Source organism: Podarcis pityusensis, assembly GCF_964106645.2.
Source record: "Podarcis pityusensis genome assembly, chromosome: Z".
NCBI classification, from domain to species: domain Eukaryota; kingdom Metazoa; phylum Chordata; class Lepidosauria; order Squamata; family Lacertidae; genus Podarcis; species Podarcis pityusensis.
The window spans coordinates 16,839,415-16,855,716 of record NC_138044.1 but is presented as its reverse complement, the minus strand read 5'-3'; the positions used below and the strand labels follow the sequence as shown (position 1 = coordinate 16,855,716).

The following is a 16,302-nucleotide window of genomic DNA, read 5'->3' as shown; positions in this document are numbered from 1 at the left end:
CTGGAGCTAATTAATTCCAGTTTTGTCTCATAGCTTTTCTGCAAGCGACAGCCCTGAGACGGAGGAGGAGCAGGAAACTGAACCCATTCCAATGCCCTAGATTGGTTGTAAATAAGGAGGTAGGAAGGTGGAGGCTGGCTGAGGGTAAACGGATCTTATTTATATTTATTTATCCTTCACTACTGCATTTATGGGATGCAGGTGGCGCTGTGGGTTAAACCACAGAGCCTAGGGCTTGCCGATCAGAAGGTCAGAGGTTCGAATCCCCACAATGGGGTAAGCTCCCGTTGCTTGGTCCCAGCTCCTGCCAACCTAGCAGTTCGAAAGCACGTCAAAGTGCAAGTAGATAAATAGGTACCACTCCGGCGGGAAGGTAAACTGCATTTCCATGCGCTTCTTTGGTTCATCAGAAGCGGCTTAGTCATGCTGGCGACATGACTCGGAAGCTGTACGCCAGCTCCCTCGGCCAATAAAGCGAGATGAGCACCGCAACCCCAGAGTCATCCGCGACTGGACCTAATGGTCAGGTGTCTCTTTACCTTACTGCATTTATATCACACAATTTTTCTCCAAGGAGCTCAAGGTAGCACACATGGTTCTCACCTTCCTCAGTTAATCCATACAACAACCCTGTAAGGTTGGTTAGGCTGAGAAGCAGAGGCTGGCCCAAGGTCACCCAATGAGCTTCATCACCAAGTGAGGATGTGAACCCTGGACTCCCAGGTCCTACTCTGGCACTCTAAGCACTACACCATACTGCCCTAATGGACCAGCCTGCACTGGATTGTTCAGATCTTTGTGGCTTATTGTCATCGTTTTGTTGTTGTTGTTGTTGTTGTTGTTGAATAACAGTTTAAAAACAGGGGTAGGGGAGTGGGCATCTAGAGGGCCAGCATGATGGATATTTTGCTAGTGCAGCATTTTAAAATCTGAATTAGTGTTTTAGGAATGAGCAAGCTGTTCCATGGTAGTGCTAGCATTTACACCTAAAACAGTTCCAGCTGATCACTTTGTGATGGTTTCCCAAAAAACCTATTTAGCACCAAAAGCACTTCCTTGAAAAAGCACCCCCCCACACACACACACCCCATAAGTTGCTCACCAGATCAATTCAAATCAAGTGCAGAGTACCTGCCCGTGGGGTTGTAAACTGAAAAGACATGACGCAAAAGGGAAAAGGATAGAGACGAAGGAGCCGAAGGAGCCCGGAAAGCAGACTTGGGCCAGTCTCTGCCTCTCAGCCTAACCTACCTCACAAGGCTGTTTTAGGGATTAAATGAGGAGGGGGAGTACCATGCATGCCAGCTTGATCTCCTTGGAGAATGCAACAACAACAACAAGAAGAAGTTTCCCCGCCCTGCCTTAGCTACTTCAGAGCCTTAGAAAACAGGGTCCACTAATTTTTTAAAAAAATAAAGAAACAAAGAAACAAAGAATTGCCACAGTACAAATTATTGTTCAATTTAACATTTTTTTACATTTTCTTGGCGTGGGAAGGGATCAGTTCTATCCCATCCCCAAGTCCATCTACACATCAAAAGTTTAGAACTTTTGAGGGATGTGCAAGAGAGTGTGAAAGGATCCAAAAGTTCTGCTGGAGGCTGGCTTAACCATTTCTGCAAAGTTGCAGAGCGTCCCTTTTGTTAGGGAGATTGCCTCATTGTTTTCAGTTGATGGCCTTTTGAACAGATTAGGAAATACCTAAAAAGGGCACCCTTCCCTCCCTCCCTCCCTCCCTCCCTCTCTCTCTCTCTCACACACACACACCCCTCCTTGCTGAAGATGCTCTGATCATGGTGTCTGCCAGCAAAGAGAAATTGCAGGTTTTGAATCAAAGACATAAGAACATAAAAAGAGCCTGTCTGCTAGATCTGGTCAATGGCCAATTCAGTCCAGCAACCTATTCTCGCAGTGGCCAGAAAGTTTCCCCACAATTAAATGCTTTTCTTTTGATCTGTTCAAGGTCACACCTGCAGTTTCTTAGTTCAGCCCAAAAGTGAAAGTATCTTCCCACGCCCAAGCGGAATCATAAAATTTCCCTTTTATCCTTTTAGCGCCCCCCCCCCTGACAGTCCTTGCAAAACAGTAAGAACTCCAGCACCCAAGCTAGTGCCCAATGTACTGCTCTGCTTTCCTATGGACCACATCAGCAAGGCAGAGAGGGATATTGTGTTGTCTGGGCCACCCAGGACCGCCATATACATGTTCCAAGCTTGCGCTCTGGAGAAATCACTTTGGTGCTCCTAGTGCAGCGAAAACAGTGCTGGACGCAGCAGTTATGGGTTATAAGCCCAAGCTGATTGCTGTAAGGTACAAGTGCTACAGGTTTCCTTCGATGGAGAGATAATCATAACTTACTGATCAGCTACTACCCGTCTTAAACCAAGCAGCCCTTGGACAATAAATTGCTGAGCTGCCACTGTCCACCTGCTTCAATGGGTGCATGCACCAGGCAGAAAAGAAAATAAACAAACCTCTTGCACATAGCAAGCTGTAATGTCAGGACCATACGTCCTGGCTTGTTCTCCTGCAGATCAACAACAATGAGCTAAAAATGTTCAACAATGATGTTGCCACTTTGAAGGAGACCAGACTCACTTCAAATGGCTGCCTCCAAGAGAAAAACTACACCTTTTTCTGGCAAGGGGGACATCCAGAAGAACCATGTAGGCTTCACAATGAAGAACTCCCTTCTGTCAGTGATAGAACCGCCGACTGAGGGCTCAGAATACTTGCTTTTCCCCCGCTTCTCAACCACCTCCAATCCGGTTAACATCTTGAGTGTCTATGTTTCCACTGTGTGTTTGTATGCTCTGACATACAAACCAAGGACAAGTTCTACAAGGAACTAGACTAGGCTGTCAGGAGGGTCTCAGGCTATGAACACCTATTTCTGCTGGGAGGTTTCAATGCCAGAGTTGGGGACGATCATCACAAATGGGGCAACTACATAAGTCACTTTTGTATTGGCACCATGAACAAGAACAGACAAAGACTGCTTGAGCAGTGCTTGAATCACAGCCTCTGCGTCACGAACACTATCTTCTCTATCAAGGCAAAACACTGAATGTCCTGGATATGTCCCAGGTCAAGGCCACTGGCACCAGCTGGACTTGATAGTCACTAGGCGATCATTCACTCCCACTATGTTGATTGCTACACAGATCACTCCCTGGTGGTGAGCAAGATTCATCTCCAGCCAAAGAGGATAGATAGCACAAAGCAGAAAGTGCAGCCTCGAATCAACACTGCCAGAACAGTCGTACCTGAACTTTATGAACACTTCTATCTGATTCCATTCAACAAGGCATACTGAACTGCCCCAGAGATAGTGTCAAAGTAAGGTGGAACTACATCAAAGAGGTAACCTACAACACAGCTATGTCCTCCTTTGGCAAAAGAGAGCAGTAGATCCCCAACTGATTTGAGGCCAGCATGAAGAATGTGTGGCCTGATATCACTGCAAAACGTGAGGCTGTTGTGACCTTGTTTGCTGCACCAAGAAAGGCAAGAAATGATGCCCAGCAGATTGCCAGATGATGTGCCAATGACCACTGGCTAAAGCTGTGTCAGAACATTCAACTCACTGCTGGCAATAGCAGCACTCACAAAATGTATGAAGGCATGAAGAAAGCCTTTGGCCCAACAGTCAGGAAAAGTAGAGAGATCATCACAGACCACAGAAAGCAGATGAAGCGATGGGCAGAGAACTATCAAGAAACTGTACTCATGGGAAAACATGACACAGGACTCAACAGTATCCAGACTCTGCCTGTTTTGGAAGAGCTGGAAGTCGTTGTCGTCGTCCCCCCCCCCCGTCCCCCCCGCTCCCTTGATGAGCACCATCAACTTTCAGGTAAAGCCCCAGGACAGGATGGAATCCCAACAGAAGTGCCAAAAGCCAGATTCAATTCCTCCCTCATGATACACCGCCACAGCCTCTTCTTGCAGTGTTGGGAACAAGGATTCATGCCACAAAACACGCACAACTCCAGCATTGTGACCCTCTACAACAGAGTGATCCAATGTATGGCCAGAGGGCCTCAGCAACATTTGGCAACCCTCAGCAACATTTGACCCCCACCCACCCAGCCCTCCTGCTTGCCTTTCCAAAGCCAGGTAAGAGAGGTGCCGGGCTTTGGGAAGGAGGTATGAGGGCTCTGACAGGGTTCTCCCTCCTCCTTCCCAAAGTCTAGTGAGCACTTTCCCAGATTTGGGAAGGGGATGCAAGGGCTCTAGGACCCTGCCAGAGACTTATGCAGCCTTCCCAAAGCCCAGCACCTCACGTAGCTAGCTTTGGGAAGGCAACAAGAAGGCATCAAATTTTGGGCTCACTCCCCCAACCCACATGCAACAAAGCACTGTGCAGCCCACAGGTTTCATGTCCAAGTACTCTTGCGTCCCACTTGGTATGAAAAGTTGGACCACCCTGCTCTACAAGAACAAAGGTGACCACCATGACTGTAACAACTACCACTTGCAGGAAGTACAAGTCACAATGCGACTTTAGCGCTCAGAGGTCAACAGCCACCACTATTTTCCCACTGTGTCATCTGCAATAGAAATGCTGGGAGCAGAGATACTCCTTGTACATCGCCTTCATAGACCTCACAAAGGCCCTTGACCTCATCAGTCAAGAAGGACTCTTCACACTGCTCAACAAGATAGGATGCCCACCTTAGCTCCATAAGATGATTCTGTCCGTCCACAAGGACAAGCCTGGCACCGTCCAATATGACGGCTCATCCTCAGGCACCTTCCCTATAAAGAGGAGTGGAAAACAGGGCTGTGTTTTTGCCCCAACTCTCTTTGGCATATTCTTCTCCCTGTTGCTTTTAAACACCTTCACCTTGACTGAAGACGGTGTTGACATCCATGCAAGGAGTGATGGGGGTCTGTTCAAGCTGCCATGTCTCCATGCCAAGACAAAAGTATGGCAGGTCCTCATCCGAGGGATGTTGTTTGCAGACAATGCAGCCTTGGCAGTGTGTTCTGGGGGAGCTCTACAGGTGATGCAGATCAATATCTTGGGACGGGACATCTCCAGCACTCCATGCATCAGCATTGGTGACCACATGCTTGAGGTGATAGACCATGGGTAGGCAAACTAAGGCCCAGGCCAGGGCCAGATACGGCCCAATCGCCTTCTAAATCCGGCCCGTGGATGGTCTGGGAATCAGCATGTTTTTACATGAGTAGAATGTTTTTATTTCAAATGCATCTCTGAGTTATTTGTGGGGCATAGGAATTTGTTCATTTTTTTCCTTCAAAATATAGTCTGGCCCCCCCACAAGGTCTGAGGGACAGTGGACCGGCCCCCTGCTGAAAAAGTTTGCTGACCCCTGTGGTAGACAATTTTATCTACCTGGGCTCCATCATAACCAGCAACCTCTCCATCAACACTGAGCTGGACTGGTGTACAGGCACACACACACACACACACACCAATTTACATGCATTCTACTTGCATGCAACCACATATACGTGTGGTGCCTGGAAATAATTAAATAATTCAATTCATACCCAGAAATGGTGAGAGCTGGAGAGTCCTTGTGGCTTGTGAGGAGACCCTCCCCAGAACTCGAAGAGGATGTCACTGAGGGTGAAAGAAGCCCTGAAGAGACCTGGGGCACAGCGGGACTTTGTTTATGCTGCTCAGTCTCCCTGCCTAACAGCATAGCAGCCGCTTTCCTGTACATCCTACAGCCTCCTGTCAGCCCCTGAGCTTCAGTTCCAGTTGTGGCTATTTTCTGATACAGCTTTCTTTTGGTATGGATTGGAGAGAAAGTGGCAGAGAGGGCATTTAAAGTGTGTTTGGAAGGTACTCACTTTACAGAATTTCACTTATGCGTGGGGGGACCTGGTATGTAAACCCCGAGTAAGCGAGGAGTTGCCTGTATTAGCAAGGCCAAGAAAAAAGCACACCAAGAACTCGGGCCAATGTAAGTTTCAATAGTGGGAGTAGTCCCTACTCACAAATAAATAACCAATTTTAACAAAAACTGATCCATTCAAAAGTATGTATTCTGACAAGGATTACAAACTCAAATAGAGGATTACAAACTCAAATAGAGATTAATCTCTATTTGCGTTTGTAATCCGTCTCAGAATACATACTTTTGCCGGGCTCAGGGTGGTTAACAAGCAATAATAAAAACAAGTTGAATGAATACAACTTAAAAACAAGATTAAAATACAACATTAAAATATTGAAACATTAAAATATTAAAATGCTGCCTCATCACAGGAGGAGAAAGGAAAAAGAAAGGGGAAGGGAATCAAATTGGCTCTGAGCCAAAGGCCAGGCGGAACAACTCTGTCTTACAGGCCCTGCGGAAAGAAATCAGATCCTGCAAGGCCCTGGTCTCATGAGACAGAGCGTTCCACCAGGCCGGAGCCAGAGTTGAAAAGGCCCTGGTTCTGGTTGAAGCTAATCTAACTTTCTTAGGGCCCGGGACCACTAAATGAGGAGGGAGAGAACTATGTAGGCCACCTTGAGCTCCTTGGAGCAAAAGGTGGAGCAGATATGCAATCAATCAATCAATCAATCAATCACTAACTAACTAACTAACTATGAACAAGTAGCAATCAAGGGGGGAGGGAACTAAGAGTCTTAATTCCTGAACTGCATTTTCTGCATTACAGTGGTACCTTGGGTTAAGTACTCAATTCGTTCCGGAGGTCTGTTCTTAACCTGAAACTGTTCTTAACCTGAAGCACCATTTTAGCTAATGGGGCCTCCCGCTGCCACCACGCCGCCGGACCACGATTTCTGTTCTTATCCTGATGCAAAGTTCTTAACCTGAAGCACTATTTCTGGGTTAGCGGAGTCTGTAACCTGAAGTGTATGTAACCCGAGGTACCACTGTACTGGCGCCACCCCTACGGACACTCGAAAATATGTGCTGTCCTGCTCATGAGGAAGGGTGGAACGGATCAGAGAACCTGGGGAGTTTAGAAGGGACCTGGGCGACAGAGCCAGGAGATGGTTATCACCACACACAAAGTCAGGAAATTGATACAGTCACCGCTCAACTGGGAGGGTGCAGGATGAGGGCAGCAAACAGCAGACACTCCAGCTTTGGGAAGGAAGCAGGGCAGCTGTCACACTGCAGAGGGACTTCCTGCAGGGGCCTCTGGTGACCCAGGGGGAGGAGGCAACAGCTGCAGTCAAATGAGGATCTGAGAGCACGCTTTTTTCCTGACAGCCTGCAGCACCCTGGATCCAAGTTTGTGCCAGAGCTGAGCTCTGGCGGGAGGACTAGGATCCTGCCACACCTCCCATCGTAGGAACACAGAAGCTGCCTTGTATATCAAGACCACAGGTCCATCTGGCTCACTACTGCTTGACACTGACTGGCAGTGGATTTACAGGCTTTCAGGAGTTGCCTTTGCTGAGACGCTAGACCTCATACTTCTGGATGATGGGCTGGGTTAGCTAACAGAGGAAGCTGCCTTATACATGTCACATGTTAAGTCCACCTGGCTTAGTATTGTCAACAATGACCACCACTGGCTCTCTGGGTTTACAGACAGGGAGGTCTTTCCAAGTCCTACCTGGAGATGCCAGGGATCAAACCTGCATGCAAAGCAGGTACAGTGGTACCTCAGGTTAAGTACTTAATTCGTTCTGGAGGTCCATTCTTAACCTGAAACTGTTCTTAACCTGAGGTACTACTTTAGCTAGTGGGGCCTCCCGCTGCCACTGCACGATTTCTGTTCTCATCCTGAAGCAAAGTTCTTAACCCGAGGTACTATTTCTGAGTTAGCGGAGTCTGTAACCTGAAGCGTCTGTAACCCGAGGTACCACTGTACTCTGCTCACTGAGCTATGGCCCCTTCCCCAAAGGAAAGGCAATCTGGTAGGCATTGTATACGTGTCAAAATGCTTTTGACAAAGTTCCTCAGGAAACTTTGCAGAAAGCTTAGCAGTTGTGGATGGCCCATCAAGTCCTGCATCCTGTTCTCTCAGTGGTCCACCAGATGCCTGTGGGAAACCTGCAAGCGGGACCCAAGCTCAACAACCCTCTCCTCTCCCGCTGTGGTTTCCAGCAACTGGGATTCAGAAGCATTACCTCCAGCTGTGGAGGCAGATCATAGCCATCATGGCTGGTAGCCATTGATACCCCTTCTCCTTCCTCCTCTATGAGCTTGTCCTATCCTCTTTTAGAGCCAGCTAGGTGGCTGGCCATCACTGCCTCCGGTGGGAAGGAGTTCCATAGTTTAACTCTGTACTGCATGAAAAAGAACTTCATTTTATCAGTCCTGGATCTTCCAGCATTCAGTTTCATTGGATGTTGACCAGTACTAGTGTTAAGGTCCTGTTAAAGAACAGGAAGCAAAGAGAAAGAACTGAACTGGACAGTTCTCACAATCGAAGGAGGTCAACCCCCATTCCTGCAACTCTAATTTGGTTTAACTGTTTTAAATACAGCACTGTTGTAACCCACCCTGGGACCTACAGCTGAAGAGTAGGTGTCTTTGTTTTAGTTGTTTTTAAAAAAAAAAAAATTGGCCCCCAAAAGAGCTCAATAAAATGGATGAATAGGCAACAAATTAGGAGCGCATAAAGACATATCAATGAATGTTGATGGGGGTCTGAGCCGCACAGATGTTTGGGTCACAGAAGATAACCCAATAAATAATGCAGTTTACCCGGCTGTGAAATGGGCAGATTCCATGTTAGGGATCATCAGCAAAGGAACTGAAAACCTAAATGTAAATATTGTGATGGTGTGACTAACCAGACTTGGAACATGACAAAAAAATCCTGTGGCACCTTAAAGGCTAATGCGCCTGCTAACAGGCATAAGCTTTCATGGACTCAAGCCCACTTCTTTGGATAGGTGAAGTGAAATCTTAATAGGCAGGCATGCAGGAGAGAAGAGTTGTAAGGTGCGAGTTGAATGGAAAGCAAGATCCAAACATTACAGTCGGTGTGATAAATGGAGGTGAAACGTGTGCAGCACCAGAAGAAGAAGAAGAAGAAGAAGAAGAAGAAGAAGAAGAAGAAGAAGAAGAAGAAGAATTTTTAAAAATATGTTGTGTTAATTTAACTCACAGGTGGACTGGAGCAACTCCACTACAAGGAAAGCTAGCAACATTTGGGGCTTATCACTTTAGGGGGGAAATATAGGACCCCCCCCCCTATATATATATATATATATATATATATATATATATATATGATGCAGGGTGTGGAGAAAGAACTCAACCCAGCTTTCTTGTGAGTAGAACCTGTACACTGGGAAGCCAATTAATCTGTTAGAGCAGTCATTTAAAGATCGGAGAAGCTTCCCATTTTGAATTCCCTCTGTCCCTCAGTTTTCCTGCCTTAAGATCACTTTGCCACATTACTACATCAGTTTGCATTTTTTTAAAAAAGTCATCAGCATTTTAGTCTGCCTTATTCCTAACATACACCCATTTTGTCTGCAGTTTTGCCTAATGCACACCTATTAGCAAAACCATTTCCCTTACATAAGGCATGCTTGGGTCTTATTTTTCCCTAGCATAGTGCAGATTTATATCTTATTTTTTGCTAATATGCATTTTGTACACCGTTTTTTATGTTCGTTTGGCGAAATTCGGAGAAGTGTGAATTTCAAAGGATAGCTGTGTTTTGGTTCACAGATCCTTTCGGAAAGTGAAAATTGGGGAGTTGCCCCTCAAAATGTAAATCACACCAGGTGTCTCCTCTTAAGCCTACTGTTCTTAGGCCACAATCTATTTTTAAAAAGCACTTTGTAGGCTCTGGAGAGTTATAGCCATTGAATGCAATGGAGCTTGGGGGGGGGGCAGAGTACGGACAGGGTTGCATTCTTAGGATAATATATCCCGGAAGAAAATATTGGGAAATGTGAAGGATCTTGCCAACACAGAGCTAGCAGATGTGGTTAATAAAATAAAATAAAAAGCCATGGTCTTTCACCCCTCAAACTCTGCCTGGGAAGAGAGATTTTAAGACATCTTTGCTCTCCTTGGGGGAAACTGTCAAAATGACTTGATCGTCTAGAATGACATCTGGAAACAACAACAACACAAATATAGCTTCTCATTCATAAGGCCCCAATACTTAGCTGCTGGTAACAACTGCACAGAAGGATTTACACACCACAGCAATTGGTTGGGAAGAAGTATATATTGTGCAGCCACAGTACGGGCCAGCAAATGGGTGGCTTTATAGAAGATTCTAGCTTCCTTAAATATGAATAAAGATGGGGAGTGTTGCACCCCCAGGGGGGCCAAAAGTCCTCAGAGTCAGCACACACTAGAAGCATTTCCAACACTTCCATGTAGGAAACTGTACATGCCTTGCACTCTCATAATGTGTGGGTGTAAGCCGCAACAGCCAGGAGTGCAAGCAGAGAGAATAGTCTCGCTCGGAAACAAAGGCAGTTTTGTAAAAGGGTATTCCCCTTGAAAACATGCTGTGCAGTTTCACCAATTTTCCAGAGGGTATGGGAGACAAAAAAGTTTTCCCATTCAGAGTGAGTGTTTGCTCATTCTGAGTGTGGAGAAAATGTTTGCCCATTTAGAAATCAGCTCCTCACTCTGATTTGGATTTGTGATGTCAGCACACCCTAAAGAGGAAGACATCCCAGGAAGAATGTTGAGGTAGTGCCAAAATCTGCCCTCAAATTCCTCAAAAGTTTTCTTCCTCTGTAAAATAGTGGGTTTTTTATTACAGTATTTTCCTGTTTGCCATGCAATCATCTGAAACATTGCACAACACATTGTTCAGGGTGTTATGTTCAAGTTAGGATGAAGACAGGTGTGTACTGATGCTGCTTCAATGGTCCCCTCTGAGGAGCCCTTAGCTGCTTCTTCCCCTATAAGGGGAGTTTGGACTTTAGAGAAAAGACGAGTAAGAAGAAACATGACAGAAGTTTATAAAATTATGCAAGGCACAGACAAAGAGGATAGAGAAAAGTTCTTCTCCTTCTTTCACAACACTAGAAGTCATAGACATCCAATGCAGCTGAACATTGGAAGATTCAGGACATAGAAAATAAAGTACTTCTTCATGCAGCGCATACTTAAACTATGGAACTCACTCCCTCAGGCAGTAGTGATGTTTACCAACCTGGATGGCTTTCAAAGAGAATTAGACAAATTCGTGGAGAGGACTACTAGCCACAATGGCTATGTTCTGCTTCCATAGTCAGAGGCAATAAATGTTTCTGAATACGGGTTGCTGGAAGCCACAAGAGAGAAGAGGGCTCTTGTACTCAGGTCCTGCTTGTGGATTTCCTGTTGTGGCATTTGGTTGGCCCTTGTGAGAACAAAATGCTGGACTAAGTGGGCCCACTTTGTCAGGATCCATCAAGACTCTTTTTATACCCAGCTAAGTTTTTGGGGTCCATGAGTCTCGGTTCCTTTGCTTGCAGCTTCCTATATCTCCAGGTTTTGAAAAGTCCTCAACAAAGAGCTCCAGAAAGTCACTCCATATCTTTTGGAAGTCTTGTTCTTTAATTCCCCCACTCTCTTGCCTCATGAACTGCTACTTTCAGGGTGTCTTGAATCCAGCTTTCTGCACTTGGTATGGTCTGTGGTTTCCAGTGCCAGAGCTTTGTTACATACAATGGAATTTGAAGGAAAATGCAACTTAAGTTACTCTAGAAGAAAGTATTGGCGCACTCCAAATTGTTTGCCATGTACCTGCACAGAAAAAAGCAATACAAAGTAAATGATAATGATAATATTCCCTAGAGAATCACTTTCATTTTTATTTTAAAAAACTCTTTTTAAAGTTCTACCTGTGTTTGTTTGTTTGTTTGTTTCCAGGATCTGGACTCATCCCTTGAATAAATTTTTCATTTCTTGAGCCATTCTGGTGCCAACGCTTTTGCACCTGCTTGCCAAGCGGAGGGGAAGAGAGAAACGGAGGCGGATCGCTGGCTCCAGAGGCCCCTCCCCCTCCGAGGCCCCTCCCCCTCGCCCTCCGTCCACATGGCGAGGGCCTCACCTGAGAAGGGGAGCCAGGCGTCCGGGGAAGCGCGCACACTCTAGGTGGGTGGAGGGCTATCCGTGGATCGGGCCCTTTCAACCCACCCCCGACGGGGGCTCTGATCCCACCCAAGCTTCCCCGCTGGCCCGGCTTCCCCGCTGCTTGCTCCCGTCTCTCTCTCTCTCTCTCTTTTTCTCTCTCTCCAGAGAACCTTCCAGCCGTGCCAAAAAAGCCTGCTAGGTATTTGAATAGCACAAAGGAACCGCCGCGCCTCCATTGGCCGGCCGGTCCTCGGCGGGGCGGGCGCGGGCCGCCACTCGAGCCGAAAACCGTGCTCCCATAGGCCGGGGGGCGGTGCCGAAAAGGGTGCATAAATAGCGGGGGTCGGCTAAGCAAGGGCTTATTGCCCGCTGCATTCACCAAGCACGGCGGACGGTGGAGGGCGGAGAGCGAGCGAGCGCGAGAGAGAGAGCGCGCAAGGAGGGGTGCGGCTCTGCGCCTGCCCGGGGATGGTGAGCTGTGCGCCGGGCTGCTAAGACGGAGAGAGAGCCCCGCTCCAGGCCGGGCTCGGGGTGGATGTGGGCCCGGGGACGGGAATGGAGTGCGCCCTGGACGCCCAGAGCCTGATCAGCCTCTCGCTGCGCAAGATCCACAGCTCGCGGACGCAGCGCGGCGGCATCAAGCTGCACAAGAACCTCCTGGTCTCTTATGTGCTCCGCAACGCCCGGCAGCTCTACCTGAGCGAGCGCTACGCCGAGCTCTACCGCCGCCAGCAGAGCCACCACTACCACCACCCCCAGGAAGGCGGGCTGCTGGCCATGTCGCCCGTCGGAGGAGCAGGCACGCCCGCTTCGCTGGGCGAGATCGCGGCGGATTTCAGCCCTCTCCACTTGCCCGTCGAGGCAGCCGACGAGGCGGACGACGGTCTCCAGCACGGGCAGCTGCGGGGCTGCGCCTTGGCTAGAGGGGGCGGCGAGTCGGCGCTGGAGATGTCCGGGTGCGCCCAGGACGAGGAACCTCTGGCCGGACTGCCTTCGCTCATGCCGCCCGCTCAACCCCCGGCAACCCTCTCGGGGCTCTGCAGGGACTCTCCTCTGGCTTTCTACCACCGCGCCGCCACGCCGCCGGCGCCCGGGCTGCTTTACGCAGTGCCGGGGAGCTGCGACTTCTCCAGCGGAAGCAACAGCGCCAGCACAGGCTCTGCTGTGCCGTCGGGGCTGGTCCCGGCTCCGTCCCCCTCCGCCTCTCCGCACTGCTCCAGCCGCACCACTGTTTTGGACTTGGACACGCACGTGGTGACCACGGTGGAGAACGGCTACTTGCACCAGGACTGTTGCTCGCCCTGTCCTTGCGGCGGCGGCAGCAGCCCAGGCGCCGCGGTGATGGGCGTCCCCCCCAGCCCGGGCTACAAGCGCAAATACTACCCTGGTCACGAGGCCGTGGAGGAAGGAGAAGAAGCAGGAGGCGGTGGGAGACGAGGAGGAGGGGGGTCCGTCGTGGGGACGGCGACCCCCATTGGTGGTGTGGGCGGTGGCGGTCCCCCTCCTCCGTCTCACCCCGCCTTCGCTCCCTGCCCCAAGCGCGCCCGCTTCGAGGATTTCAGCGCGGAGCAGCCCCCGACGGCTCCTTCGCCGCCGCCGCCGCCACTTCTGACGGCGCCCCCGACGGCGTCTCCTCCCCAGGACTCGTCCAACATCTCCAACTTGATTTCCATCTTCGGCTCCGGTTTTACCGGGCTGGTAAGCCGGCAGCAGCAACAGCACCCCTACCAAGCCCACCAGCAGCAGCAAACCCACCACCAGCAGACGCCCCAGCAAACGCCGCAGCCGGACCCCGAGCAGCCCTTGAACGGGCAACTGTGTAGCAAGCAGGCGCTGGCCAGCTTGGGGGCTTGGACGCGGGCAATCGTGGCCTTCTAGCCGGGACGGGGAAAGATCCGACGGGGCGGGAAGGAAGAAATGCCTGCTGCTTGGCTCTTTTGGTGGAGGTGGGGAGGTTGGGGAGACCCTGAAACAAAGACTGAAGTTGTGGGGAGGGGGGTGGCTTGGGGCAGTTGACAAGCCAAGCGAATGTTTGTTTTTTTTCTAAATTGTACCATAGAATTTACTTCGAAGATTCTTGCGCCTTTATTTTTCCAGAGATGATGAAGAAATAGTACCTATTTAAACAAAAAGCCCCAACAACAACAACAAGAGTTCTTTTGTGTCTTCCCCCCCACCCCTGGATGGTGTTGAGTTGTTTCGTTTTTTTATTTAACTCTTTCCAGGCTTTATTGTATTTCATTTTTATTTGCCCCCCAAAAACATTGGTGGGGAGGGGAGGAATGCAGGAGGTGAAAAGATGGATAAGGAGAATAAGCTGTGTGTGAGAGAAAAGAGTTTACACCCGAGGTTATAGTGCTTTAGGGAAAAGGTAGTTCTGGCCATTGAATTGTGACTCTCCAAAATTAGGGGAGAACTTAAATACCTGAAGCAACTCCTATCTCCCTCCCACAAGAAGTGTTGTAGAACTTGACACATTGCCTTTTTCAACAGAGCCCAGAATAGTCTGCAGAACTATGGGCTGAATGGGGGGCTTTTATGCATTATTATTATTACTATTACTATTATTATTATTTAAAAAACATTTAAACCAGAAAACTGGCTCTGTTTCTTTAGCAATCTAAACTTTCCAAAATGCATTTTAAAAGGGGTGGGTTTCTATAGCTTTTCTTCTTCCTGTCCCCCAAAACAGACACATTTCTATGGGGCTGGGATGTTTCCCTGCGTAGTCACTTGAGTTCTTATAAGGGGAAGGTGGGGTGGTCCTTCCTAATTCCTGCTAGGGGTTCATAGGAGTTTTGGGATAGTGGAACAGACGGGGGTGGGGGGTGGACTCTCCTTCCTTGACCATCTGTCAAGGATGCTTTCGCTATGATTTCTGCATTGCAGGAGGTTGGAGTAGATGACCCTTGGGGTCCCTCCCAACTTTACAGTTCTATGAAACCCCCCCCTAAATAATAATAAAAACTTGCTAACATAAAAAAACATAGTTGAAAACATCAACAGAGTGTACAACTTTTCCTAGTTGAAATCTGGATGATGTGATTAAGTATATGTAGCCTAATTTCATGTGAGGGTCTCTTTCCCCTTTTGTATTATTTGCCATTCCTTGAAGTATATAGTTCTGTCCAACACTGCTCTTTTTTAAAAAAAAGTTTGGGGGAGGAAAGGTGGGGAGTGATGAGATCTCAACTACTTTACCCATCATGCATAGCGCTCTCACAGGTCCTGCCTCCCTCCCTTCCCCCCAAATGTGTGTGTGTGTGAATGCCACAAGTAAATGTGTTAACACTATTTTCATGTCTTTAAATGTGGTGGGTGGTTTGTTTTTCCCCCTTCTCAAAATATTTTGAACTCTCCTGATGCAACCAGCAATTGTTTGGTCCTATGTGCAAAACAAGGTCTGTGTTTCTGTAACCCTATTCTTTTTTTCTTTCAAATAAACTTTGTGTTCTTTTTATTAAAGGGAGAAAATAAAGAACCTTTTGTTGTAAAAAGGTGGATTTTTCTGCTTTTGCCATCCAGCTTTCACATTAAAGCACTGTGTGTATTAAAGGACGCGTCCCTAAGCATTATTTTTCCCCTCTTTGTATTTCTGTATATTTTTGTGTGTGTGCATACTGAATTGTATATCACCGGGTAAAACTGTTCAGATTTGTTTAAATTTATAATCTTAATAAAAAGTCCAATTATAAAAAATGTTGAAGTGTGTGTACCTTCACAACCCTGAAAAAGACTGGCTATAGATGGCAATTTTTAAAGACCTGGTATCAAGCAGAGTTCGCAGCCAGATTCAAAACTCCCCTTCCCTCTTGGAGTTAGATCTCATTGGGGTTATATCCAGCTGAATTTTAACTGTGGGAAGACCCACTGAAATTAATGGACCAAGGGTATTCATGTTCATTGATTTCAGTGGGGCTACTCAAAGCAGAGCCAGCACTGAATCCAACCCACTAATTACAAAAGTGGCTACTCTCAAGTAAATTTTCCTATTATACACATTTTTGGAGTGTCCGCTCCCTCGATCTGAGTTAAATAAGCATTGGGTCAGGATGTTAGGAGAGTATTCTTTTGAGACTTCTAAATCCAGTAACTGATTTGTGAATATTTATTCCTGAAACATCTGTGATGTTAACTTTTTTTATACATTACACCTTTTGTGGAAAGACTCTGAACTTATCACAAGATACAGGCAAAATATTTGCTCACTCCAACTGCTTAACCAGAGTTCCCTTGGGGTGGGAGAGTTTAATTCATCACCCAGTACTTTTTAACAGGGGCTCTCTTATTTGTAGGGGATCCATCAGCAGGG

The 16,302-nt window shown here is 47.8% G+C and overlaps 1 protein-coding gene across 1 annotated transcript; it reads left to right on the top strand.

The window, feature by feature from the left end:
- Positions 1 to 12,295: 12,295 nt before the first annotated feature.
- Positions 12,296 to 15,133, top strand: IER5L (immediate early response 5 like). Its single transcript, XM_080989888.1, has one exon. It carries the CDS (start codon positions 12,546 to 12,548, stop codon positions 13,866 to 13,868), a length of 1,323 nt encoding a protein of 440 aa, XP_080846014.1. The 5' UTR covers positions 12,296 to 12,545; the 3' UTR covers positions 13,869 to 15,133.
- Positions 15,134 to 16,302: the final 1,169 nt, after the last annotated feature.

What these genes read in the sequence shown, in the direction of transcription:
- IER5L (XM_080989888.1), top strand. Translation starts at nt 12,546, where the DNA reads ATGGAGTGCGCCCTGGACGCCCAGAGCCTGATCAGCCTCTCGCTGCGC.